A 27,091-nucleotide genomic window follows, 5' to 3' on the forward strand; every position below is an offset into this window, starting at 1 on the left:
GGCGGCGGCTGACAGCTTTATTGCTCTGGGGAAGGGAGGCCAGAGGCTCAGGAGCTCTTGGTGGGGCGGCTCGGCTTCCTCTTTACCATCACAGGCTTCTGGCTGCGCAGGATGGCGCTGGCTCTGCGGATGGCGGCCTGTAGACGAGGTGGGCTCAGGTCACCTCCCTGGGAGTCTGTGCCCCCCACCTTGTGTTCCCAGAGCGCAGGTCCGGCTCCACAGTCAGGAGAGGACCGCCCCTTGCGGCACCGCCCAGGTGCCCCGGGCCCCTGCCCACCTCTCGGGTCCAGCCCCACTCACCATGCGCAAATCCGGGCGGTACTTATTCTTCCGGATCATGTGCCGGATGCTGCTGAGGGTGGCCCGGGCGTTCTTGTTGATGGTGGTCCGCACGTAGGAAGTGGCCGGCTTGCGCTGGCCTGGCGGGCGATGGGGAGAAGAGGGGCCCCAAGGGTCAGAGGGAGGGTCTGGAATGTCAGTGCCCACACCTGTTGTGAGGGCAGAATCCCACCCAGAGAGTCCGAGTGGCTGGGCCGTGTGAATGCGGGAGGCTGCCTCATCTCCCAGCTCCACTTAGGGAACAATCACAGCGACGACCACAGGCCAGGCCCTGCACCGATACAGGTGTCTCCTCCCTACCCCAGCCCGGAGACAACACTGCTCAGCTCACTGGACAAAAGGTGGACTCTCATGTGTAAGGTCACATGTGCACAGCAGTTGTCTGAACCCAAGCGAGGCGGGCACTTGGCACCGCATGGACCAGGTAGTGAGTGCTCCCCAGAAAGCAGCTCTGCTCCTCTCACGTCCACACCCTCCCAGGCCCAAGCTACCAGTCTGGGCAACAAGAGTCCAAAAGGCCGAGCTCTGAGGCCTGGCCCTGATCAATGAGGGGTGATCTGAAGCCACAGGAGGGACTGGAGGAGGAAGGGCAGCAGTGGGGGGGGGGGGGGGGGGGGCGGTGCGGTGTGGTGCGTGTGTCTGGGTATGTGTGCCGAGCACCCGCCCCTCACCTGCACACAGCTGAAGTCTGCCCTTTACTGCCCAGGCAGGATGGAAACGAAACCCCACCCCCCTTTGCTGTGCCTCAGAGCTGATGGGGTCCTGGTTGCATCCTGTGCCTCTGGGTGCCCCCAAGAAGCCCAGGACCCCGTATCACACTGGAGATTTGATGTTAGCCTTCGCTGACCCCAGAAGGGAGCCCACATTACTCCCTCAGGTCAACCCAGTTTCTGACAGCCCAGAAAGAGCCACCAACAATGCAACAAGGCAAAGCAAGGTTTTGGGGACCCAGCACCCCAGAACAGGGTTCTCAAGAGTGTGGGGATCTGGGCAGCCTAACAGCATAAGCAACTGGCTGCCCCTGGCTGCACTCTTGGGAAGAGAGGCTAACCCTCCTCCCTGAGACCATGAGGCAGCAGCTGTGGTTGGTGCTGTCACTGAACAGGACACAGGTCAAAACCCACAGAGAAATCAACTAGGGACCTGGAAAAACTCGTTCCTATCTCATAAAACCCAGTGCCCATTTAAAAACAAATGTTGAAGGTGTGATACACTAACTCAGCTGTTATCCAGAAACCCCTCCTCCCCTTGACCTCCCTCTAAGAGTCTTAAGAGCAAGTCTGTGGGGGAAACCAGGTTATGGGGGGCGGGGGTAGTGGAATGCTGAGACCTCCTTCTGAGCTCCTCCAGCCACAACTCGAATCTACTGCTTCAGAAGCTTCACTTCCCACATGTGGCAACTAACAGTCGGTCCCTCACCTGTTTGCTTCCGTTTCCCCACTTCTGGAGAGACTAACGCCCACCTCCACCTGGGGTGCTTCAAGGATTTATTCTTAAAAAATCATCAAACAGCAGCAATTTTGTAGTCCTGACTCAGGTCCTATTAATTTCTCCACGTTTCAGATGATGAGCTCGTGTAACTGGTAGGCTCGCTTGGAAAGGACCCAGCCTCCCAAGCAAACACCCCGAGCCCAGGAATTCTGACTCAACAGCACAAGCACCAACCCTGAAAAGCCACAGCCCCTTGCGCCGGATGGGGGTCAGTTGCCTGGGCCCAGCCAGGGTAAAGTCTCACCGGATCTCCGCTTCATCACCACCACGACTCCTTTGCCGTCCGCCGCCGGCTCCACACCCACGGTCTTGCGGTGAATGAGCCCGTTATAGCGGAAGGAGTTGCGCGCTTTCAGGTTATTCGGCTCCTGGGAACGGGAACACATCGCGGTCGGAAGGGGCGACAGTGCAGGCCCCTCCCTCCGACCGACGCGTCGGGGCCCCGCTTACGGTACTGTACGTCTGCTTGTTTCTCTTGATCAAGAAGCTGGAGCAGTTCCGCACGACCATCCACTGAAGATGCGCGGACATGGCGGCGACTGCGGGGAAAGGGGCGCGGGGAACCGTCAGGGGAGCAACAGGCAGAAACGTGCCCACAGAGAAGAGATGTTTCGGGGGGTCGCGGGGAATGAGGGGGGACACCACGTGGGCCGAGGGCGCCTAGAAGTCTGCCAGGCGGGGCTGAACTCAGGTGGCCGAGACTCACTACAGGGGACGAGGCGATGAGAACCCAGAGACCTAAGGCGGCAGCGCCGGAAAGCAGCCAAGAACGAGAGGGGCGCAGTGAGAGCGACCAGGCCGGGGCACAAACACGGGCATCGGGCACGAGAGCTAGGCACGCGGGAGGAGGAAGAGGCCTCCACTCACCTCCTCTCGGTGCGGCGGCCGGAGACGGAAAGAGGCAAGCCGGGGGCGGGGCGACGCCTTTAATACCGACACGCATTTCCGCTTCCTGTCTGGGCACGCGCGTGCGGTCGGCTCCCCCTGCCCCCGAGGCAGCTCGTCAAGGTTCGGCTATTTCCGCCAGCCAGTCGCCAACCGTTCGGGGCCCTTCGGAAGCCTTCCGCTAGGGAGGATCCTTGTGTCCTAGGAACTCCACGGTCGGATTTCCGAAGAAGTCTCGCTCCAGAGACCCCCCCCCCCAAGTCCCCTTCCTCAGCGGCTTCTTTCCAACATGGCCACCCAATGCTTGGCACAGTATGGGTGCTCAGTACACATCTGTCTGATAAATGAACCTGTGAGTGCGTGCACTATTTAACCCCAGTTCCAGGGACTTCAAGGGCCTCCAGCTTCTTCGTAGACCGTCGGCTATTCCCGACGAAGGCAGCAAGCCCGCTCGTACATTTTCGGAACTCTCCGGAAACGCCCTTCGGAAGGAGGGCCGCCTTCCGTCCTCTGGTCTCCTGCCCACTTCGGATCGCTTCGGAAACACTCGGTCTCCATTCGGCCACCTTCGGAAAGCTTCGGCTATCCCCGGGAGCCCCTTCTCTCAATTCGCCTTCCTCCCGCCCCTCTTCAACGCCTGAACCCTGTGAGTCTAGAAAGAAGCTGGACGAAGCTTTCTCGCAGTCCACCACCCTCGGGGGACGTGGATTTCCTCTAAGGGCGAGTTGTGTTGGAGGAGAGGAGGTTTGCCTGCGAAACCTCTGGTTCCCTTGGAGCTTCCATTCCCGTTCCCCCTCTTCCCTGTGCCTTGCGGCCTGGCGCCCCATTCCCACCAGCACCGTTCACGGCCGTTACACTTTATGAATCTTTTTTTTTCTGTTGTCAGGGTCCTCCTTAAGGGGAAGGAGCCTCGCCTGATACATCTCTGTTGCAGCCTGGCCAGCACAGGGCCTGGGGAGGCTCCCAAGTGAACAGAAGGAGTGACAGGGCCTTATGTCACCTCCATCAGGACAACTCGTGATTATGTCCAGGAACTCCTCGAGGGCAGAGGCTTTGTCCATCTCCTTGCCCTTGGACTTCGCCCCTAATCAGTCCCGAGGCCCCAGGAGAAATCTGAGCAAACAGGGACGTTGGGGTTTGCCTTGCTCCTTCCATTGGAGTGCTCTAAATCTGATGGTGGCAACAGAGTTCCTGTGAGTCCGATCCACCGTTCTGTCTTTGGGATCATTCTCTCCTAACCACACAGGCGACCTCGGCAGGCAGGCAATAAGTGCCCACTTCCATCCCTTAAGGCGCTCTGACTGCCGACCCCCTGCTTCCTCCTGAGGGGCCAGGGCTTTGTCTGATCCTTGTTTTTTGACCCCACCTATCCCCACCGCGGGGGCAACTGCCCAGGAGGCGCGGGAGGCAGGCAGAGAAACAATGCCAGGGCTCCCCCTGCGCCTTATGGTGCCTCCATCAGAAAGTCCTAAATTTGGATCACGTGCGGCTTCAGACTCCTTGGGGGCGCAGGGGGCTCGGGCCACACTAACCTGTGCGCCCAGCCGGCCCCAGCATCGGCTCCTGAGGGCCAGGGCGCCCCCGGGCCGGGCCCTTCCACACCCGGCCCAGGCCAGGTGACCAGGACAGCGCTGGGCATACCTGGCGCAGAACCCTGACCCCGCCCCGGACCGCACCCGGAACGCGGAACGCGCTCTCCGCGGGTCAGAGCCAGCCAGCCATGGCGGCGGCGCCGGCCGTGTGCACCTCGCCGGGGACCCCGCCGAGCGGTGCACCGTCCCCGGCGGCGGGCGCGCCGGGGCTGGCGTCCGGCCTGGGCCGCTGTCGGATGGCGCTGCTGCTGGCCGTGGCTCTGGACGTAGCGGGCATGGCGGCGCTGCTGACCGGCGTGTTCGCGCAGCTGCAGGTGCGCGGCCGCGACTTCGGCGACCTGCTTATCTACACGGGTGCGCTGCTCGTCTTCCTGAGCCTGCTCGGCTGGATCCTCTGGTACACCGGCAACATCGAGATCTCGCGCCAGGAGCTGGAGCGCGACTACGGCCTGAGGCCCTCGGCGCTCGCCCGCCTCGCGCGGAAGCTCTCCCGCCGCTGGTCGGCGCCGGCTTCCTCCGCCGCCGGCCGGCGCGCCGCGCCCGGCTCCCGGGGAGCGCGCCGCGCCGCCCGCACGCCCCCGCCGCCCGCCGCCGGTTCCCGCCGCGTGCGCCTGCAGCTCGCCTCGCTGGAGGCTGGGCCCGGGGCGGCGGGAGCGGGCACCGAGTGAGCCCGAGGTGAGGGGTGGGGAGGCGGGGCGGGGCGGGGACGAGGGAAGAGACGTCAAAGGGACAGGAAAGTGGAGAGAAGGGGACAGGGACACGCGGGGAAGAGAGACAGATAGAGGTCAAGATCGGGAGGGAGAGAAGCGAAGAGCACAGAGACCAGAGGACGAAGACCCAGAGACAGTACGCGTGGGTATAGGCCGGGAGAGACAAATGAGAGCCCGTCCCCAGACGTGGGAATTTCCAGGTCGCTCAAATGGTGGAGAAGAGTACCTGCAGGGCAGGAGACCTTGGTTCGATCCCTGGGTCAGGAAGATCCCCTGGAGAAGGGCGTGGCCGCCCACTCCAGTATTCCTGCCTGGAGAATTCATGGACAGAGGAGCCTGGTGGGCTACATACAGTCCATGGGGTTGCAAAGAGTCGCACATGACTTGAACGACTAACACACACACATCTCAGCCATGAGGGCTGGAGAGTCACTATCGTCTCCTTGGATATTTGGGGATATTGGTCCCAGTGTCTCCAGTCTTCAGGCACACCCGGTCTCATTTCCCATCCAGTCCTCCCAGTGTACCAGTCTCTGAGGTCACTAATATTACCGTAACATCCTAGGGAGGACACTGAGGTCCCCCAAAGGTACCACGTCTTGCCCCGGGGGGCTAGTTGTTGTACTCTCCAGAGTGCAGAGACCTGCTGTGGCTCCCTGCTGCCCTCTGGTTGAATCCAAGCCACTCATTCTGTGTGTATCCCCCACTCTCCTGCCTTCTCGGCAGTGATGATAACACCCCTGCCCCCCACCCCCGTCCATCTGGGTTGGGATGTCTCGCACCAGTTGGCCTCTGTCCACACCTTCACCTTCATCAGGGGCGCACTTGTAGTCTTCACTGTGCACAGAAAGTTTGCCAGATGTCTTTTACGATCCTGCTCCGATTTCAGTGCCTTTTTCTGGGTCTTCTCATGGTCTGAGTTACCCTCTTTTATTGTTTATATTGCCATGTGTTGTATTTGTGTGTGTGTGTGTGTGTGTGTGTGTGTGTGTGTGTGTGTACTGATACTGTCTCTCACACCCAAGAGGGAGACCTTTGAGGGTAAGATCTGGGTCTCTGGTATCTTTGTTCTTAGCATTCTCCAGCTAAGAGTGAACTCAGGAAGTCAGAGGCTGATGATTGGGTGGGTGGGTGGATGAATGGATGGATAGATGAGTGATGGATGGATGAACTGGTTGATGGATGGGTGGGTGGATGGATGGATATGGTGGGGGATTTGGAATTTTGTTTTTGGCTGCACTGTGTGGCTTGTCGGATTTAAACTTCCTGACCAGGGACTGAACGCAGGCCCACGGCAGTGAAAGTGCTGAGTCCTAACCTCTGGACCTCCAGGGAATTCCCAGTATGGTGGGACTGATTGATGACAGTTAGGTGGATGGGTAGTTGAATGGATTTGGGTCAGATGGGTAGGCAGACAGATGAGAGGACAGATGAAAGGGTTGGTTGGTAGGTGAATAGGTAAGTGGAACAATGGATGGATGACTGAACCAGTTTCCCAAATGAGGGGTTCCATAAAGGAATTAAATCCATGTCCTAAGACATTCTCTATTGGTGATGAATTAACTTTCCTCCTCTGCAACCAGAAGGATGCTAGTTATATACCTTATTGTGTGTGTGTGAGAGAGAGAATTTCGAGAATAGTCACCCGGATCATATGCTATGTTGTGGTTCAGATGAGGAAACAGTTGAAGATGAACAAATGTATGCATAGACAAAGCATGAGCTGACACACAATTTGACATACCATGCGGAAATAACCACCAGTGGTTAACATTACCCCCTGGAAACACTTTACCTTGCCCAGAAGTCTAACCCAGCTGTGGTGGACCTCTGCTGCCAGAACCACTTGCCAGAAACTGGCGGCCAAGCTGATTAGACTCTAGGCCCCTCTGAGAAGGAGAACGGGCCTGTCCAAAGACAGGACTCTATCACGAGCAGGGTGAGGTGGCTCCAGCACCCGAAAGACAGAGAACTGGAACTTGAACAGAGGGACTGTGGGTGGCGCTCCTCTCTGCCTCTGGGACCAAAACCCGTGGAGAGGCATAGCCCCAGCCCGTGTCATTTCTCCCCCGTGTCATCTCTCTCTGCCTCTCTGCCTCTCTGTGTCCCTGTGTCTGTCACAGTCCATCTCCCATGTCCCTCTGTATCATTGTCCCTCTGTGGGTCCCTCGACCTCTCTCTCCCTCTCTCGGCCTCTGCCTGCCTCTCATCCCCCACCCTGTACCCCTGGGGTCTGCTGAGTTAAAGGCGCAGTTGCTGCTGCGCAGCAGGCCGCGAAGAACGGAGGAGCACTGAATAAGCAAATGTGAGAGTCTGTTGTGAGGGGCCAAAGCAGGAGGAAGGGGCCCCTGGCCGTGCGTGGTGGACCCGGGATGCAGGGGTCCCGGGCAGCCACTAACCCCACCCTCCCTCCTGCAGATGAACGCGTGGCTCCAGCTGTGAGCGCCCGACGGAGATGCGCTGCCACCCCCAGCAGCGCCTGGCCACCAGGATACGCCTGCCTGTCTCGCATCTCTCCTGCCCCAGATAAACGGCTCTGCCTCCCAGCACTGCATGTCTGTCTGGGGAGGGATGCTGCTGGAGCAGGGGAAGGGGCCCTAGGAGCCCAGCTGTCCAGGCCGCCCCCTTGTGGAGGGGGAATAGGAGCCAGGGGCAGGGTGGGGTAGTGCAGGGAGGCCAGAATCTCAAGCCCAGACCCAACCCCCCATCCAGACCTCCTGCAGCCCAGTGTCCTCGGTTAGTTTGGGGTGCCCGGAGAGGCAGACGAGGGACAAAGACTGCAAGATATTTATTGGGGAAAACACAAAACACATGTGGAGGGTAGGCTGGTGTGGGCTCTGTCTCCTGAGAAAGGAAGAGGGGAGGAAGGGGGCCAGGCAGGATGAGTCTTCAACCGTAAGGAGCTTCCAGGAAGGTTTCCGTCCCAAGGCCGAGGGCTGCAGTCGTCCAGCATTGGTGGGAAGCGGGGCAAGCTGCTGCTGGCCCAAGGGCCGCAGGATCCCATGGGCTGGCGGGTGGGCAGCAGAGACTGTCAGACAGTGGCAGAAGGACAGATGAGGGGCTCGGCTGCCCGTGAATCCGCCCCCCCCAGCCCAGCTGGAGTCTCAGCTGAGGCCACCCCCACTCATCCCCACCCCCTCAGTCTAGACCCCCACTAATCACAGCCTGGGACCTACACTCAACTCAGGGTGCCCATTAGCCCAAGTACCTCTCAGCTCAGATCTTCCGCACTTACCCCAGGGCCTCTCCCATTCCAAACGCCTGTCCCCTCGCATCCCCCGTGATCACACCCCAGGCCCCCCCCCCCGTCAGCCCAAGACCCCCCCAAAACACACACACACATTCCCAGCACCACGCCCTCTGCTTCATGCTTCTCAGAAAAGAGACTGAGCATCTCTGTGCTACGTCTGTATTGAGGGGCCCCTCCAGGGGGCGCCCCTAATCATCTTCGTCCCCCCCTTCCGTTTCTTCGCCCCCTTCCGTCCCCTCCCCCTCAGTGCCCCCAGAGGCATCCAGGGTCCCCTCCGTGGGCGGGGCGGGGGGGATGCTGCCGACAGAGGGCGTCTTCTTTTCGCTCGGAGTCCGGTCCTTGGACAACAAAGAGACCGTCCTGGACAGGTTGCACTTGCCCTTCAGGAACCAGGGCAGCCGCAGCATGTCGTGTCGCCTGGCCCACCTGGCAGGGAAGGGACACCGTCCGTCGCGCCGTACCCCTGCCCCCATGCCCGGGTTAGGGGCGCCCTCCCGCCCCCGAGCCCCACTCGCCAGAACAGGCAGATGCTGGTGATGAGGAAGAGGAGGCCTCCGCACGTCCAGCCCAGCGCCCACATGTGCTTCCGCCGCATGTTCTCTGCGCAGAGCGGGGGCGGTGAGACCCAGGGCTCCCCGCCGCCAGCCCCCACCCCGGGGCCCCGGCTCCCCGCGCACCATCCGGACGCTGGTGGTAGCAGACACCGTCGCGGTAGCAGCATCGGAGACGCAGGCAGAGATTGGGGTTCTCGATTGCCGCCTGGCCCCCGCAACTCTCCCGGTCCCACACGTCTCCTTCACAACCTGGGGGCCCATGACGAGGGGCAGCGTCCTCACGGAGCCCATGGCCGGGCCCGAGGCCGCCTGCCCAGAGCCCACTCCAGCCCGGGCCCCCAGCCCCTCCTCCCTCAGGCCCGGGGGTCCAGACCCCAGCCCCCCTCCCTCAGGCCCCCAGTCCCCCTCCCTCAGGCCCCAGCCCCTCCTCCTCAGGCCCGGGGGTCCAGACCCCAGCCCCCCTCCCTCAGGCCCCCAGCCCCCCTCCCTCAGGCCCCAGCCCCCCTCCCTCAGGCCCCCAGCCCCCTCCCTCAGGCCCGGGGGTCTCTGTCCCTGGAGGGGCTCCGGGCGCCCTCCACTGCTCACTCCATGGATAGAAGAATCCCTGGATTCCATTCCCGTCTGTGAAAGAAAGAGCCCTGTGCGAGACTGGAGGCCGAGGAGGCCCCCGGCTGCGCCCTCCGACCCTCTCGCCAGCGCCCTCACCTGCTGAGCCCTGCATGAGCAGGAGGAGACCCAAAGCTGGGATCCCAGAGCCCACCATCTTGCCTCCCCAGCCTCCTGGGGCCTCTGTGGGGAGGGACCCTGAAGGCCATCACCCCAGCAACCGACTTGGCCCCACCCACCTCCCTGCCTGACCCCTGAAGTTCTAAGTTCTGTTGCTAGGGAGCCCCCCTCGGCAGTGGGGAAGCAAAAAAGGGGGGTCACACTGGCCTGGTCACTCCTGGTTGCTAGGGAGTTGCTTCCTTAGCAACCAGGTGGAAGGGGCCTTGAGGGTGGGATGGGTCCCTGGTGTTAGAAAAGTCCCCTCAGCAACCCGGCTGCAAAGCAAGGGGGAGTCTAAATCATCTCCCCTTCGCCAACCAGGGGGCCCCAAGAGTGGGCACCCCAAGACCTCTTGCCAAGGCCTCCCTCTGCTTAGTAAACTGATGCCTGAGGGGAAGGTCCACGGGGCCCAAAGGCTCCTCAGACCAGGATGCCCTCCCTAGCAACCAGGGGTGGGGGGCCTGAGGCCCAGAGGACCTCACTGAGCCCCATTGTTAGGGAGGCTCCCGAGCAACCAGACCTAGGAGGGTGATGAGGAAAATGGGGGTCAGGCCACATAGCTCCTGCTCAGGCGACCCCTGGTCCCAAGAGCAGCCAGGCCCCCAATGGGGAATGTGTAACCAACCAGAGGGCTGGGCCCCCCAGGATCCAAGAGCTCTGAGGCCTGGTTGGTGGGGCAGGGGGTCATAGGAAAGGAGCCCCGTCTAGCGTGTCTCAGTTTCTCCACCCGCAAACGGGGAAACACACCCAACTGGGGTCCCCAGGTTTCTGGTCTGGTTCCCCAGTGGTGGCGGAGGAGGCCAACCTGGGGACTGGGTTGGGAACTGATCCTGAGTTCTCCCCCGAACCTGCACTCAGCTTCCAGCCAGGGAGGATGGGGCTATTCGCCCCTGGAGTGGTCTGTCCTCGTGCCCAGATCTGGAGTCTGAATGGGGAGGGGCTGGGTTTCTGGACCTCTGTGTTCCTGAGGGAAGAGGGGCTGGGGGTCTGGATCCCTGGGTCTAAGGGAGGAGCTGGGGTCTGGACCCCGGGTCTGAGGAGGAGGCATGGGGTCCTGGACCCCCAGGTCTGAGCGGGGAGGGGATGGGGGCCTGGACCCCTGGGTCTGAGGAGGAGGGGCCAGGGGTCCTGACTCAGGTCTGACAGAGGTGGCCCCGGGGGGTCCTGACTCAGTCTGAGGGTGCAGGGGGCAGGGCCGAGGTCTGAGGGCAGCTGACCAGGAGTCCAGAGCCCCCTCCCCAGAAGCCCTGTGAGGCTGCCTCCCGGCCTCCTCACCTCCTGTAAACATCCTGGTGGGTGCTGAGTGGGCCCGGGGTTGCCTTCGTCAGAGATGACACAGGTCAGAGGGGCTCGGCAGGGGGCCGGGGGTGGGGGTCAGAGGGGTTGCGGGGCTGAGGCCCGGCAGCTGCTGACCATTTCCTGTGTCAACATCATCTGGACCCACTTCCCAATTCCCGGGATTCCTCAGGGATCAAGGAGGGGGTGGGGGGCGGGGCCGCACGCCCTGGACCGTGGCTTGGGGCTGGGGGGGGCCCACCGTCACGGCCCTCACCACTAATGACAGGTTTGGGCTGCCTCTGCGGCCCGCCTGCCCCGTCACCCCTCAGAGGCCAGACAGGACCCCCCAGGGACAGACAGACGGACACACACAGCCTCGGACCTGCTGACCTCACGCCGGCCAGCTCCACCTCAGCCGGGGGCCAGCCCATGAGCAAGGACCCCCTGGGGCCCGTCATCTCCCAGCGGCATCTCGCCCCCCCTCCCGCGTCTGTGACCACCCCTCAGCGCCCAAATCCCCTCTGTCTCTCCCGGTCTTTGCCTCTAAGCCCCTGAGCTCCTCTCTCTGTGGGCCCCAACTTTTTGCTTGTTTGCGTCTCTTTCTCTCTGGTGCCTCAGTGTGGTCCCGTCTCCGTTTCTCACTGTCATCTCCTGTCATTGTGATTCTCCACCATGTCTTTCCCTGGGGTCTGTCTCTGCCTCTCCGCAGAAGTGGCCCAAGTGTCCCCAGCTTCGGGGAAGATCCAGGAGTCCTGAGAACTCCCACCCCCCCGTCCTGAACCCACCAGCCCCCTGCAGCCCTCCCCCTCCCCTCGGCGGGGAGATGACTCCCACACCCTCAGGTGGGGGCCGAGGAGGGGGCTGGGGCTGGCGCTGGGCCCGGGCTGCTGACCCATACCCGGACTCCGGACTGCACTCCCCAGATTGTAGCATGCCCACAAGTTCTCTCCGTCTTTCTTTTGAGAAACGAGGGTTTCATGCCTGGATGACACCTGGGTCTGCAGGAGTAGGGAGCTGGGAGCTGGGCTCCTGGACGTGAAGGAGGAGGTGGAGGCTGGGGGTCTGGATCCCCGAGAGAGAGGGAGGAGGCTGGGGGGGCATTCTTGTGATCCTCAGCTGAAGCAGCGGGTGGGGGCTGGCACCTCCCCTGTCCTGCCCCCTGTCAGTGGAGGGGCTGCCCTCCGACAGGCTGGCCCCAGGCCCAGGCCCCCACACCCCCTCGGGCCAGGCCATCCCCCAGGCTGGTGGCCTGAGTCACCTTGGCTGGCCCCGCCAGTCTGGGGGGGGGGCTACGTCAGTTCTCCCCTCACTGACGCAGCCTCGGGCCCCCCACGCTGACTCAGCCGGAAACAGGCCCCCTGAGGGGCGGAGACCCAGTGGTCAGAGGCCTGGGTCCCAGCGCTTGCGGGGGCTGGGGAGGGCCCCTGGGGGGCCCTGGCAGGGGTGGCCATGCAGACTGAGAGAGGCAGGGCGAGCTCTCACCTGAGGCGATGAGGTCATGTCCCACCGTGGGGGGCTGTGACCTCACCTCCCCGGGGGCCTCAGCAGTCGCCCCCCAAGTGGTGGGGGATGGGAGGGGGCCTCCAGCTGCCATGCATCCCAAGGGTCCCCCTGGCAGCCGCTCAGCACAGTCTGGGGGCAGCGTGGGGGGGTGCTCTGCAGGAACCTTTGACAGTCCTGGTCACCTTTTGACTTCTCACGTTCCTCCGTCCTCCTTTGCTACCTTTATCCTGGGGGGTGCTCCTGGGGGCTTGGGCTCCTGTCTGGGTCCCTCACTCCGTCCTGCCATGAACCCCGGGGGCCACCTCTGCTCCGTACCCCTGGTGCTCCCCGTCTACATGCGTCTGTGTTGGCACCACTGCCCCCTGGAATCCGTGTCCCCCTCGGCTCCAGCCCCTGTCTGCTTCTCTGCCTCTCTGCACGTGTTCTTCCTGTCCCTGCCCACCTCCAGCTCTCTCCCTGTCTCCCCATCTCCATCTCCCTAGGGGCCACATCTTTGTATCTGTCTCCCTGGATATGTTAATAAAACACCAGTGGTGAGAATGGCAATGGTTCACATCGGCTGAGAGTTGACTGTGACTTTACAGGAGTGAACTCACTGTCTCCCTGCGCAGGCTTTTGGGGAGGGTGCCTGGGGGGTCCCCATTTCACAGACAGAGCAACTGAGGCACAGTGCGGTGAAGCCATGTGTCCGAGGTCCCACACCTGCTGGGTGTCTCTCACCCCTGGTCCCTGTCTGTGCCTCTGGTCCTCTCTCTCCACGTTCCGGCATGTCTCTGGGAGAACGCCCCCCTCCCCATCGGTCCCCATGGCTGACCGCTTGCCAGCAGATGCCTCTCTCGGGACCTCGACCCCTGGGGGTGGCTGCATCTCTGTCACCCTGCCTGTGTCTCTGTTTGCTGCTGCCGTGCCTCGCCTTTCTCGGACACACCTGTCCCTGTCTCTTTTCCTTTTTGCGGGGAGGGTCTCTCCAAATCTCTCCTGCTGTCTTTGTGTCGCTTCCTGGACCTCACCTCTCTCCGCTGGTTTTCTCTGGCTGTCTCTGTCTCTCTGGGGAGATCTCTGTGTCTCTCTCTGCATCTCAGATGCTCCATCGCTGTCTTGCGGCCCATCTTTCTGTGTGTCTGGACCTCCTTGATTGGGTCTGGGTCTCTGCAGCCCCCTCTCTCTCTGTTCCTAAAAACGTCTGTGCGCTCGCACCTCCAGCCCCCATCTTCAGCTCCCCGTCTCCCCATCTCTCTGCCAGCCCGGGCCCACCCGCCCCCCGCCCCCCACGCCCTGCAGCCAGGCCCCGTTCTCAGCAGCGTGTGTCTGCCCCGGCGGCCGGCCGAGGAGGTGGAGGGAGGGGACGCCAATGACCTCACCAGCCCCTCTCCGACCACCCCCCCCCTTTCCCTTTTCAACTTTTCCAACTTTTCCTTCCGTGCCCTCCTCCGAGAGCGGCGGCGGCGTGAGCCCTGCGAGGCAGCCGGCTCCGTCTGAATGGAAAAGGCAGGCAGGGAGGGTGAGTCAGGATGTGTCAGGCTGCCCTCCCCTGCCGCCTGCCCCCCGCCCGCCCGCCCGCCTCGGCCCCCTATATAACCCCCCAGGCGTGCACACTCCCTCACTGCCGCGGCCCTCTCTGCTCACACGCACATGCCTCCCCTCCCCAGGCCGAGGCCCAGCTGACCCCCAGGGCTCCCACGGCAGCGGACAGGGAAGGGTTAAAGGCCCCCAGCCCCCTGCCCCCTGCCCTGGGGAATCCCTGCCCTGTGGGGACATGAACAGTAAGTTGGTTCAAGTTCCTGGAGCGGGGAGTTGGGGGGGGTGGACGGGGAGGGAGGGACCGTCGCTGGAAGGGTGGGGAGCAGACAGAGCGTCGGAGGAGCGCGAGGCAGCGATGGGGAGGCGGAGACGCAGCGAGTAGGACCTTCGGGGCGCGCAGGGGGCCTAGGCAAGGGACGGGCAGCGGGAGGGGTGCAAGGCCGGGTCAGGGACGCGGAGACCCAGACGGGGCAGCGCCAGGCGAAGAGACAGAGATGGGAGGCCCACGGACAGGCAGACAAACGCCAGGGGCTAAGCCCGAAGGGCCCGGGACCCCCGGGGCGTCAGGGGGCCCCAGACACCCGGGGACCCCAACCGACAGGCTCCAGGAGAGAAACTGAGGCAGAGGGCCCCAGGAGGTCAGAGCGGACCCCCCACCTCCCACCGCGCCCAGCCAAGGGGAGGAGAGAGGAAGACGCAGGGGCGCAGACAGACACAGCAGAGCCAGACGAACGCGGACAGACCGACGGACCGCGGGCAGGGAGGGCCCGGGGGGCGGGCCGGGGGCGTGCCGCTGGAGCGGGGCGGGCCGGGGGGCGCTGATTGGCCGGCAGGCGGGGTGGGCGGAGCGGGGGGGATGGGCGGCGGCGGCCCGGGGCCCCAGCGCACCTAGCCGCCGGCGCCCTCTCCGCCCGCCGCGTGCGCTCTCGGCGCGCCCGCCTCCCCGCCGCCCGCCGCCCAGGTGCGCGGCGGGGCATCGCCGACTCTGCGGCTCGCGGGGGCCGGCCCCCGCGGGGGCTCCTCCGGCGGCTCCGTCTCCCCCGGGTCTCTTTCCCCTGCTCGCGGTCCGGCTCGGGCTCCCGAGCCCCGGGAGGGGGGCAGGTCCTGGCCTGTGCGTCTCCCCCGACCGTGCCCCGCCCCGGGGCCCGGATTCCGGCGTCCGGGGGCGGACGGGAGACGCCCGGCCCGTCTACCCGCCCCGGGGCCGCGTCTGCTCCGACGGGCGGGGCAGCCCGAGCCGGGGAGGGAGAGGGAAACCCGCCCAGGTCCTTCGCCGAGCCCTGGGCGCTCCGCCCGGGGACCCAGGACCCGCACCCCAGCCCCTCCTCCCTCAGACCCCCGGTCGGGGCTGAGCCGCTGCCCTCTCCCCCCACCTTTCCACCTACCCAGGTGTTTGCTGCCTGGTCCTGGCCGCCCTAAGCCTGTGGCCCGATAGAGCTGCTGCCCCGGGGCCGCCGCCCGCCCCGCCGCGGGCCTCCCCGGACCCTCGCGCTGAGCTGGACAGCGCTGTCCTCCTGACCCGCTCCCTCCTGGCGGACACTCGGCAGCTGGCCGCACAGCTGGTAGGACAGCCTGCAGGGGACGGGCAGGGGCCAGGACCGAGACCAGAGGGCTTCTGGGCTACCAGGGTGGCCGAGTCGGGGGAAAGGGGGTCAGGAGCGTGTGGTGGGGGAGGAAGGACCCCCTGGAGCTGGTCTGGGTCCCTCTCACGGTCTCTTTTCCCCCCAAGAGAGACAAATTCCCAGCTGACGGAGACCACAGCCTGGATTCGCTCCCCACCTTGGCCATGAGTGCGGGGGCGCTGGGAGCGCTGCAGGTAAGGGCGGGGGTGGGCCAGTGGAGCGGGTGCAGGGGGTTGAGGGCCGGTGTGGGCGCTTGCCAGGCGCTCCTTGACGCCCCCACCTCCCCCGCCGGGCCCCCAGCTCCCAGGAGTATTGACACGGCTGCGGGCAGACCTGTTCTCCTACCTGAGGCATGTGCAGTGGCTGCGACGCTCAGGAGGCCCTTCCCTGCGGACCCTGGAGCCTGAGCTGGGCACCCTGCAGGCCCGGCTGGACCGGCTGCTGCGCCGGCTGCAGCTCCTGGTACGATGACCTGGCCCTGAGCCCCTGGACTCCAGGCCCACTCTGAGACCCTCTTCCCATGTCCCTGAGCCCCCGGACTCCGAAGTCCTGCCTGGAAACTCAACTGTCACCTGGAGACTCGGACCCCATGATCTTGTTACTCTGAGTCTCCCACCCTGAAGTCCTAAGATTTGAGAGTCCAAACCCTCATCCCAAGACCTGGAGACGTTGGCCCCAAGACAGGAAGATTCCAGACCCCAAGCCCAGGAAATTCTGAACCTCCAGACCCTGAGACCCCCGCCTCCCCACACACACACCCTGGCCCTAAGATCCTGACACCTTAAGACCTCAGACCCTATAAGGATGAGCTCAGACTCAAAACCAGCCTGGAGACCCTTGCTCTGCAAGGATCTAGATCCTGACCCCAAGAACCCCAAGGACCTAGATCCTGAAGTCTCCAATGGGAAGACCCCAGACCTTGAGCCCTGAGTCCCCAAGAGCTCAGACCTAGGTTGTGACCCCTTTAAGACCCCAAGACCCTGACTTTCTAAACCCCAGACCCAAGACCCTGAGGTGGTAAGACTTCAGTCCTCAGTTCCTGGACATCAGCCCAAAGGCCCTGGAACTCAGACTCTGATTCTCAGCTCTGAGACCTCAGCCTGGAGGCCTCAGCCGTCACCCATGAGTATCTGAGCCTGATCCCAGAGATCCGACATCTAAGACCTTAGCCCCAGGATCCCAGCCCTGACCTTACAGACCCACCCCAGCCCCCTGAACTTGACTCTGGAACCCCATCCTCAAATTTCTGAACTCAGCATCCTGCAGGACTCTCCCCCGACACCCCAGCTTCCAGCCCCGAGACGCTGTGGAAATAGGCCCCTGGTCCTCCTCCAACCCTGGTTCAGCACAGGCCCCAAACAACCCTCCCCCCCCCCCCCCCGCCCTTACTCAGACACCCTACTGCACCCCTGGCCTGACGCTAACCCTCTGTCCTCTCCTGACAGATGTCCCGCCTGGCCCTGCCCCAGGCGCCCCCAGACCCTCCGGCACCCCCCCTTGCGCCCCCGGCCTCAGCCTGGGGGGGCATCCGGGCAGCCCACGCCATCCTGGGGGGGCTGCAGCTGACGCTCGACTGGGCCGTGCGGGGCCTGCTGCTGCTGAAAACTCGGCTGTGACCCTCCGCCCAGAGCCACCGGCGCCGTTCAAAGCCAGATCTTATTTATTTATTTATTTCGGGATGGAGTTTGGCGGTCAGAGGATCCCCCCCTCCCCCGACTCCATTCTCTCCTAGTTAGAGACGATCCCTCCAGGATCCTTCCCGGAGACCTGGGCAGAGGGGCATCTGTGCCTTATTTATACTTATTTATTTAACAGGGGTGGTGGGAGGCAGGTGCACTCCAGGGTCCCTGAGGAGGAAGGAACTTGGCTCCCAGATTCGTGGGTCTCTAAGAAGTCTGGCCACAGGGTCTCCCTGACCCCCACCCCTCTGGGCCTGGGCAGGAGCATATTATTATTTATTAAACTATTAACTTTTTATGTTGGAGTGGGCAGGGAGGGGGAAAGGAGGCCTGGGTTTTTGTACAAAAATGTGAGAAACCTTTGTGAGATGGAGAAGGGGGAATTAAATTCGTCATACACATCCACTTAGAGGTGATTTCTCTGGGGGCTGGGGGCTCGATGCTGGGGTCCCTGCGGGGGGGACCATCTACTCTCTGGGTCACCCCCAGAGACCATGAGTTCTTAGTGCTGCTGAGCCTCACCTGGTGGCCAGCACTTCATAGGCACTCAATAAATATTTAATGGAAGATTCCAAAAGTTTACTAGTACAGGGCAAAGTTGCAAGTTCAAGGCTGTCCTTTATGGCAGTGTTTACAACAGCAAATTGAAAACAGCCTAGATGCCCAATAGTAGGGGATGGTTATATAAATTATAGTGCCTATCTATGTGACAGAACATGCCAGCCGCGAAGAGAGAAGTTAACAGAGCCTGCCTTTGGCATAGGAGGAGCGGGCTACAAGCCACTGTGTGATTCCCATTGTGTGTGGGTTTACGCACACACAGAGCTAGATAGAGATAGATATATGGATTATTTTAAAACCCTAGGAGGAAATACGCCAAAATGTTGGCAATGGCCAGCTCAGGTAGAAGGTGGGGGTGGAGTTGCTGGTGACTTTCATTATTTGTGCTTCTCTGTATTTTCCAGAACTTTTACAATGACCACGTATTTTGCATGACACATTAAAAAAAGAAAATAAACACTATATTTACAATAACAGAGGAGCAGCACCCACCCTCCCCAAAAGACCTCAGAAAGGGACAAGAATGACCATTCACAGCAGGCCTGCTGTGGGCCAGGCCCTAAGTGTGGGCTTTCCCTTACCAGATTGCCTGCACTCCCTGGGACCCACCCCCCTCATTTTACAGAGGAGGGAACAGGCTCCTGGGGGATCCTGTCGTTTAAGGCCGCACAGCTAGGGAGAGTCAGGTTGACTCTGCCCAGTCTGGCTCAATCAACACCTGATGTCCGAACGTACAGCACTGGGCCAGTACAAGTTCGTTGTAACCACATACGGCAACCACTACCACAGACACAAGTTAGATACAGGGAAACTGAGGCCCCTGGCAGCATGGAGAAGGGTCATTGGCAAGTGGGGACTGTAACTGAAGCCTCCCCCTCTTTAAGAGTCAGAAACCCTTGGATTTAATTATCCATTTATAGCCTCCCAGAGGGACCCTCCCAGGGCCCTGGGTTGTCTAGTTTGGGTCTGCAGGGGGTATTCTGATTCACCCACCCCAGCCTTTGGGACTCCGGGGCAGGGTCCCAGGAGGAGGAAAAGGGAGCCCACTGTCCCTAAGGAGTTCCTGGGAAGCACCGCACCTGTGGTCCATGAGGTCACAAAGCCCCTCCGAGGAAGGCTCCTCCCCCAGGCGGGCGCGGACCAGCCCTGCAGGGCCATGCCCGAGCCCTGGGGAAGCTCCACCCGCTGGAGCCGCTGAAGTCCGAGGGGCTGGGTCCAGTGGGCTGGGGCGGGGGCCGGGGCAGCCAGGCGCCGGGGTGCCGGGTCCCTGCCTCCGCGCCCCCGGGTGACCCGTCCTTTCTGCAGCCGCCATGAACCGGCTCCGGAACAGGAGGCGTCCGGAGCCACTCCGGGGCCCCCCGCAGTGGGTCCCCACTCTGGGCGAGCTGCAGAAGACCCTCCAGCAGGGGGAGCACTTGCCCCTCCGCCCGCTGCCCATGTTCGAGAGTAACTTCATCCAGGTCCCCGGCTCTCTGCGCCCCGCGGGCAGGCTGAAGAGGGGCAAGAGGGGCGGGAGATCCCCGGTTCGCGCTGGCGGATTCGGCGGGCAAGAGGCAGCTGGGAGGCGTGATGGGGGTGGGAGGCTCGCTGTGGGGGAGCCAGAGGAGCGTAGAGACCCGAGTGGTCCCAGCCCCTCTGCCTGGACCCGCCAGGTGACCAATCGAGGGGCCCCGGTGTACGTGCACCACAGGACCAACCGAGTGACGATGGGCGTGGCCGCCTCCCTGCCAGGCTTGGTGCTGCCGGACATGCTGCTGATGGCCCAGCCCCCAGAGGACAGGGAGTGCTCCAACCTCGTCCTCACCAGGTGCCTCCACCCGCGCCCGCGTGCCCCGCGCCGGGGGGCGCGCTCTATCGCCGCCGGCCCCCGAGCGCCCGGCGCGCGCGCTACCGCCGCCGTGTCCCCCTCCCAGGATGATCCCGCTGGACCTGGCCCACCTCTACGTCCACGACCTGTCCGCCTGGCGCCTGAAGCTGCGCCTGGTCACAGGCCGCTACTACTACCTGGAGCTGGACGCCCCCGACAGCGAGGTCGGCTTCCTGTTCGACCGCTGGATACGCTTGATCAGCCAGCTCCAGCAGCCCGCCACTTCCTGGGCCCCTAGGACCCTGCACACGCCCCCCACGGGCCTCTCCCACCTAGGGCCTCCTGCCTCCACCTGGCGCCTCCAGGTGCGGCCCTGACCCCCACAGACCCCTGGGGGCAGCTTTGGTTCTGGATTCCAGAGGGAGTCAGGACCAAACGCCATGAAAGTATAGGAGCCCTGGGAAAGGGGGCCGGGGGTCTGGACCCCCAGGTCTGAGGGAGGAGGGGCTGGGGGTCTGGATTGGGGAGGCAGGAGAGATATGGACACCAGGAGGAGACCCCCTTCCTGACTGCCCCCCCTCCCCTTCCACAGGTCCCGTCCCACCACAGACATTCAGGTGAGCTGGCTGGGGTGTCCACTAGGCCCATCCCCCAGTCTCCGCTCCTCTGCCACGCGTGGACGGAGCCCCAGCAGTCCCTCTCTTCCCCTGTCCCCTGGCTGAGCCCCCCCGTGAGTCTCCTCGGGGCCTCCGCCCACCATCCCTGGGTCCTTGACCTGACGGGTCCCTGTCTCTTTCCAGTCACGACTGCCGAGCCCACCTTTCCTTACAAGATTCTGACAGCTCAGAGACAGAAGGCCAAGGTGAGTGGGCCGCTGGGCCTGGGGAGGCGGGGGGTCAGGGAGAGCAGGGTGGGGCATGAGGAGTTGAGGGGCTGTACCTCCTGACCACCACCCGCCCCCCCACTACATACACACCACCAGACCCTCAAGCGCAAATTCAAGTCTCAGGCCGTGGGCGACTCTCTGCCTCTCCTGTGGTCCCAGCTGGAGCACGTGGACGCCAGGAAGAAATCCACGGAAAAGAAGTAGGCGTGGGGCCTCGCCGCCCAGCAGGGCAAGGGGGCTGGGGGTGGGTCTCAGTGCAGAAGCTGCCAGACTCACATCGAATTTCCCCTGCAGGCCCCAACCCGATCTCCCCTCTGGCAGACCGAAGACTGAAACCCAAGTTTCTGGTGAGCACACACCCTCCTCCATGAATGGACCCCCGAAATTCTGACCTTTCTGCAGAGGGCTTAGACTGTTTTCTCCCTGCATCCCCTCCCCCCACCCCCCAGAGAAGCCCAGCATCACCATTCGGACCATCTTCAGCATCATTTCCAACACAACAGACCACATGGAGTCTTCTCCCAAGGCAGTTGTATATCCACGGCTGGGGCGACGCTTGAGACAGCGCAGGAGGGGCAGGGGGCCTGGACCTCGGGGTCTGAGGGAGGAGGGGCCGGGGGGCCTGGACCCCCGGGTCTGAGGGCGGAGGGGCCGCGGCCGGCGTCTGGGTGTCTCCAGCAGCCTGACCACCGCTCCCCTTGCGTCCCCCACCCACAGGGTTGCTCTGACTCTGTAGGCGGCACGTGCCTGGCAGGCTTACTGGAGACCCCTTTACACTGTATCTCGGAGCACAGCCCTGAAACGCCCCTTCTGGGCACATGTGACCACCTGGATATGTGTGCGTGGCAGCAGCACATGGACAACCTGATGGACCCTGAGACCAGCACCATGTCCAGCTGCTCCATCTGCCCGGCCGCCTACACTCCCAACTTCCCCAGTTTCAACGAGAAGGCCAGGCCTCTGCCACCCACCTGGAAGCCCCTAGCTGTGCCCACTGCCCGTCATAAGGCTCCATTCATCCTTGACCAGTCCAAGAGGGTCTCAGCCATGCCTGCTCCACTGCAGATGTCCACTGCACCCGGCCCCTCCCAGAAGGCCACAGCTTATTCTCCTGCTCCCAAAAAGGCCCCATTTCAGAAGCCCCCTCATGTACCAACCATTCCCCAAAAGGCCTCAGCTGTGCCTGGCCCATCTCAGAAACCCCGTCATGCACCAGCCATCCCCCAGAAGGCCCCAGTCATGGTTGCGCCATCTCAGAGGGCCCCAGGAACACTTGGTGTTTCCCCAAAGGCTGTTTCCCACCCTGCTCCCAACAGGAAATCTGTGTTCCTACCTGCCCCTTCCCAGAAGGGTCTGACCTCACCCACCCAACACCGCATGACACTGGGCCCTGACAGCGTCAGCGTGGTGCCCTCCAGAAGCCACGGAGGGGATATGCTTGCGAAGAGGAAGCCTGAAGAGAAGCCAGAGCCGGTGAAGTTAATGGGCACCAAGGAGAAGAACGTGGTAGACACGAGAACTCAGAAAACAACCGTGGAGGTGCCTTTCACCACCACCGAGAAGAAGTCAGAGGAAGTCCTGATCCGCAGGGCCCAGGAGATCGCCATGAACGGCTTGAAGGGCAAGGGCAAGCTGGAGGACAGGGTCCATACGATGAAGGAGGAGATTGCTTTGGACATGCCAGGCTTCAAATCCAAGGAGGTGGGGCAGCAGAAGAAGTGGGTCAAGACCAAGAAACTGGCCATCCAAGAAGCCCCCCAGGAGCAGACCAGGCCCTTCTCCGTGGAAGGGCTCACCCTTGCCAAGCTGATGATCATCGCCGGCTCCAAGGACCCCACCTTGAGGTCAGGTCTAGTCGACCTGCCCTCCTGGCTCTCAACTTCGCAGGGGTGTGACTTGTCCACGATGGGCAGAGTACTCCTCAGCCCCACCCATTTGTCCATGCTGGAGGAGACGCTGGTGGGGGTCAGGGAGCAGCCGCAGTTGGGGGTCAGGGTGGAGGAGATTCCCCAGGACTCAAAGGGACCTTCCAACGTGTCCTCTCACCCCAGGCGTGCGGCCAGCAGCCCCAAGATGAATGTTGCCTCTCAGACTCCCATCCCTCTGCCCTCCACGAGATGGGAGGACATACCCGAGTCGCCCACCTCGCTGACCCCCATCTCAAAGATGGAGGCCAGGGTCTCCCAGCAGCCCAGGAGAGTGTCTCAAGAGCCTGAGAGGGGGCCAGACCAGGGCCCTGTGGCCACAGTGGGGTCGAACCTGGAGATCCTCCTGCCCACCCTCTTGGAAATCGAGAGTATGGAGGATGAGGCCTCCAAGGTGGAGAAGATAAAGGACGAGCTGGGCGCCTTTGCTCCTTCGCCCAGGTATTTGGCGGTGGTCATGATCCTCTCTGCCTGGTGTCCACAAGGAGGCAGGGGGCTCACTCCCTCTTTCCTAACTTCCCTCTGGGCTCTCAGCATAGAGTGAGCGTCGACCAGGCACCAGGCATCATTCTATGCACTAGGGACGTGGCACTGAGCAATTCGGGGAGGGGGTTGCTCCTGGCATCTTTGGGGTGGAGCCCAGGGATGCCCCTCAACATCCCACAGTGTAAGGGATGGTGCCCCACAAGATCGCAGTAGTGCTGAGGTTGGCAACTCTGACAACAGAATCCATATCAACCGTATTGTACGGTAGAAGGCGGGAGGGCTCTGGGCACATCGCAGGGTAGGGAGAGTTAGGTGTAGGGGTAGGCAGGTTCCGGGGCTGGGTTGAGCTGGTCCAGGAGGGCCTCAGTGATCTGGTGTCATCTGTGTGAAGATCTCAAGGAGGGAGGTGAGGAAGCTGTGCGGACATCTGGGGAAATCCGTTCCCTTCAGAAAGAACAGCCGCGGTAAAGTCCCTGAGGCAGGAGAGCACGTGATGTGCTGGGCTGACACGGAGCTCCGGGTCGGCCCGGAGTGGGAATCGCGGTTACGCAGGGCCTTGCAGGCCACCTGAAGTGGTGTGGGTTCGCTGCTGAGTGGCCCTGGAGGGTTTTGAGCAGGATGGCTGGAACTTACGTATATTAGAAAGGATGCTCTCTGGCTGAAGGGTGGAGAGGTGGAGGGGACGGGGGGACACCGGGAGAGGAGTGGGCCAGGCAGTTCCCATGGTGACCGAGGCACAAGGTGATGGTGGCTTGGACCAGAGAGGCGGGGACAGGAGTATGGAGGAGTGGGGCTCTGCAGATGCTCTGATGGTTGAGCCCATGGGCCAGCTCATGGGCTGTGCATGTTTGATACGGCACCGAGAGTGACCTTGAGGTTTGGGACCCAGAAGGTGTGGCAGCAGAGGCTGTGGGTGTGGCAGGTGTCAGGGAGAAGACTGGGAATTCCGTCCTGGACATCTCACCTCTGAGATGTCAGGTAAGGATGTGGGGTAAGCTGCTGGACACAAGTCTAGAATGATGTGGAGACTCACCCGCACGTGGACAGCTTCTGCAAGCTATAAGCCTGGGAGGTCACCAGGGAGCGAGGGCAGGCGGAGACAGGGTCCACGGTGTTTAGGGAAAGGGGAAACACGGTCAGAGAGGGTGAGCATGGAAAAGTGTCCTGAACCCACCAAGTGAAGAAAATGACCAGGAACATCATGGGAGTAGCCGTGTCGAATGCTGCAAGCAGGTGAAGGAAGACGGGGGGTCGGGGGGCAGACAGAACCTCTGGATTTAACAGCAAGGAGGGGAAGAGGGAGGACCTGAATGGGGCAGGCTCAGGCGAGCACGGGGCAGGATCAGTGAGCTGCAACTCCTGAAAACGTGGCTGAGTGAAAGGAGCCAGACACACAAGGCCACGTTGTGTACAATGTGGTTTGCATGAAACGTCCAGATGAGGCAAATCCCAAGAGACAGGAAACAGATTGGTGGCTGCCTGCCGGGAGCTGCAAGGGATGGGAGGGGTGGGGAGCAACTGCCTCAAGGATGCGAGGTTTCCTTCTGGGGTGATGAAAACGTCCTGGAAACTATGTGGTTGCACAACATTATGAGTGCAATTTAATGCCACTAAGTTGCACACTTTCAAATCATTACAATGGTAATTTTTGCAGGTTGTGTATTTCCCCAGTCGTTACACACACACACACATACACACACACGTAAAGGGGAATGGGAGACGAGGGGTTCACCAGCTCTTTCCAAGAAATTCGCTGGAAGGGGAGGAACCTGAAGAGGAAGCTGGTTTGGGACGTGGGACATGAGAGGACTTCTTGAGAAAAAGATGTTTGTTAGTGTATTTGGATGCTGGGGTGAAGGATCCAGAGTCAAGCTTGATATAGAGGAGGCAGGAGGGAGGGAAACCTAGGAGGGACCTTGGAGGAAACATGGGTTCCAGGTCAGGCTTACCAGGCCCTGGAGCAGGAATGCCCCCCATCGGCACTCACTACTCTCTCCCCGCGGGTCCCCCAAGCCCTCTCTAGCTTGCTTTCTCTCTCTCTCTCCAGCAGGCCGCACTCGCAGCAGTCTCAATAGTGGGATGCGAGGGACTCAACTTCAGTCGCCAGTGTCCAGAGGAGCCTACCGGGGCCAGGTAGCTCCTGAGCCCTGTAGGTCCGCCTGACGCCTGACACCTGGCCCTAGCGTCCAGGAGCCCGGCCCTTACCCTGGCTCTTTCCTCTTCCTCACAGGCCCCCAGGTGCTGTGCACCTCTACTGTAAGAAGCAGGGTGCTGAAAAGGCCGGGCGGGGGCGGGGTGCTTCTTGTCGGGTAGAGACCAGAGCTATCTATACGTTTATATAGGGGACGGGACGGGGCGGGAGCCGAGGCCCGGGAGAGCCCGCGTGGTGCCCCAGCTTCGCAGAGATTAAAAGCCCGAGTCTGAGACTCGGCCTGAGTGAGTAGCGCCTGCTGCCTGTGTGCTCGCGTCGGCCCCGAGAGGGGGCGGCGGGCGGCGGAGGCGGGGGTCGTCCGCACCGACCCCAGTCCGGCGTCCTGCAACGTTTCCTGCAGCGCAGCGGCTCCCATTGGCTGGGGCTCCGGGGGGCCCAGCCAATCGGGCCCGAGGGGTAGTGCTTTCTGGGCTGGGACCCCCGAGACTCCGCAGCAAGGGCCACCCCCGGCGGAACCACAGGCACAGCTGACCCAGCGACCAGCCGACGTCTGCTGAGCGCCGGACAGGTGGGGACGGGGGCTGGGCTTCGGGGCGAGCGTCAGGAGCCGGGCGGAGCGAGGGGCGCTGGTCGGCCCCACGGAACCCACTCCTCCCCACAGCGCCGCCTTCGCCGATGCTGGGTGCTGAGTGCCCAAAGCCCTGCAAGGGGAAATGGCCAACGCCGCCTTTCGACCCGCGCTTCCCCAACCAGAACCAGACCCGCAACTGCTACCAGAACTTCCTGGGTAAGACCTCGCGGGCCAGGTCAGGGGCGGCGAGTGAGAGAAGGTGGGAGGCGGGGAGGGGCGCGCCCCGCACGAGGACGCGGAGACCGTTGGGGTGGAGACCGAGCCGGCGACGGTCGGAGGGGCGGGGCCTCTTCGAAGGGGGCGTGGCATTGTTTGGAGGGGGCGGAATCGTTCCTGGAGGGGCGGGGCCTCCAGGTTGGGCTGGGACTGAATCTCGGAGGGGGAGGGGCCTACCAGGTAGGGGCGGGGCCTTATTTAACGGGGGCGGGATCGTTCCGTGGAAGGCGGGGGTCGAGGGAGGAGCGGAGCCTTGCCTGGAAGAGGAAGGTCCGAGTCCTGAAGGGGTCGGGGTTATGGGAGGTGGGCGGGGCCTTGGAGGGCGGAGCGGGGCCCTCCAGGTTGGGCTGGGATTGAATCTCGGAAGGGGCGGGGCCTATCTTGGAGGCGTGTGACAGAGTCCTGGAAGCGAGGGAAGAGAGGATAGGCGGGGCCTTGCGGGAATGAGGCGGGGCTGGCCCTCTCGGGGGGCGTGGCTACGAGGGGCGGGCGGGGAGAGTGCCGGCCCGGCGGGGGCGGGGCCTCCCGTGGGGGCGGGACTACCCACCTGCTCGCCCCGCCCCGCCCCCTTCGGCAGACTACCATCGCTGCATCAAGACCATGAACCGCCGCGGGAAGAGCACACAGCCCTGCGAGTACTACTTCCGCGTGTACCACTCGCTGTGCCCCATCAGCTGGGTGAGCGGACAGAGGGCCGCACGGACGGGCCGGGCGAGGGTGGATGGGTCGGCTGAGTTAGGACGGCGCCCACTCCCCTCTTCCCCACCCCCAGGTGCAGCGCTGGAAAGAGCAGATCAAGGACGGAACTTTCGCTGGGAAAATCTAACGGTCTGAACTCGGCTTCTCCTCCGAAGAATCAGCCCCAGTGACATTCCCCGCCCCATCCTCTCATCTCCCGGAAAATGGGCCCCACCGCCCCAAACCTCACCCCGCTCCGCCCCGTCTTTAAGCCTCAAATAAAGTGGTGTTACTGTTATTTCTCTTTAATCTCTTGTCGGTAAGGTGAGGTAAGGGGAGGGAGCATCGAGAGGCCCTTCCGGTACCCTGCCGCCGACACTACTGGTTCCAGGCGTGGGAGGGGTGAGGGAGCTCCTCCTGTCCCCTCCCCAGCTTCCCCCCACCCCACCCCCGCTCCAGCAGGGTCTGCCTTGGCTCTCTGAGTCCCAGCACTCCTCCGCTAGGATTGCTCCGGGGTCGTCCTGCCTCTCAGTCCCCCACTTGTCACTCAAGTCCCTCAG

General features: G+C 62.7%; 6 protein-coding genes across 6 annotated transcripts; 4 read left to right on the forward strand and 2 right to left on the reverse strand.

The window, feature by feature from the left end:
* Positions 1–2,773, reverse strand: RPL28 (ribosomal protein L28). The gene is made up of 5 exons (XM_052656358.1): positions 2,698–2,773; positions 2,281–2,369; positions 2,075–2,198; positions 301–419; positions 1–137 (listed from the first exon to the last, which is right to left on the reverse strand). Exons 1-5 carry the CDS (start codon positions 2,771–2,773, stop codon positions 48–50), a joined length of 498 nt encoding a protein of 165 aa, XP_052512318.1. The 3' UTR covers positions 1–47.
* Positions 2,774–4,435: 1,662 nt separating this feature from the next.
* TMEM238 (transmembrane protein 238) lies at positions 4,436–4,975 on the forward strand. Its single transcript, XM_052656357.1, has one exon. It carries the CDS (start codon positions 4,436–4,438, stop codon positions 4,973–4,975), a length of 540 nt encoding a protein of 179 aa, XP_052512317.1.
* Positions 4,976–8,455: 3,480 nt separating this feature from the next.
* TMEM190 (transmembrane protein 190) lies at positions 8,456–9,584 on the reverse strand. Its single transcript, XM_052656359.1, has 5 exons — positions 9,527–9,584; positions 9,407–9,442; positions 8,945–9,070; positions 8,783–8,867; positions 8,456–8,693 (listed from the first exon to the last, which is right to left on the reverse strand). The coding sequence occupies exons 1-5, from the start codon at positions 9,582–9,584 to the stop codon at positions 8,456–8,458; spliced, it is 543 nt and encodes a 180-aa protein (XP_052512319.1).
* A 4,539-nt stretch (positions 9,585–14,123) lies between these two features.
* IL11 (interleukin 11) lies at positions 14,124–17,126 on the forward strand. Its single transcript, XM_052656356.1, has 5 exons — positions 14,124–14,130; positions 15,278–15,450; positions 15,618–15,704; positions 15,811–15,972; positions 16,956–17,126. The coding sequence occupies exons 1-5, from the start codon at positions 14,124–14,126 to the stop codon at positions 17,124–17,126; spliced, it is 600 nt and encodes a 199-aa protein (XP_052512316.1).
* A 1,934-nt stretch (positions 17,127–19,060) lies between these two features.
* Positions 19,061–25,466, forward strand: GARIN5B (golgi associated RAB2 interactor family member 5B). The gene is made up of 11 exons (XM_052656881.1): positions 19,061–19,210; positions 19,403–19,557; positions 19,664–19,922; positions 20,150–20,174; positions 20,358–20,419; positions 20,540–20,643; positions 20,738–20,790; positions 20,893–21,077; positions 21,161–22,809; positions 25,038–25,110; positions 25,335–25,466. Exons 1-11 carry the CDS (start codon positions 19,061–19,063, stop codon positions 25,464–25,466), a joined length of 2,847 nt encoding a protein of 948 aa, XP_052512841.1.
* A 215-nt stretch (positions 25,467–25,681) lies between these two features.
* Positions 25,682–26,679, forward strand: LOC128063570 (cytochrome c oxidase subunit 6B2). The gene is made up of 3 exons (XM_052656360.1): positions 25,682–25,793; positions 26,431–26,531; positions 26,626–26,679. The coding sequence occupies exons 1-3, from the start codon at positions 25,682–25,684 to the stop codon at positions 26,677–26,679; spliced, it is 267 nt and encodes an 88-aa protein (XP_052512320.1).
* The last annotated feature ends 412 nt before the right edge of the window (positions 26,680–27,091 follow it).

Source organism: Budorcas taxicolor, chromosome 18 (assembly GCF_023091745.1).
Source record: "Budorcas taxicolor isolate Tak-1 chromosome 18, Takin1.1, whole genome shotgun sequence".
Taxonomy (NCBI): Eukaryota; Metazoa; Chordata; class Mammalia; order Artiodactyla; family Bovidae; genus Budorcas; species Budorcas taxicolor.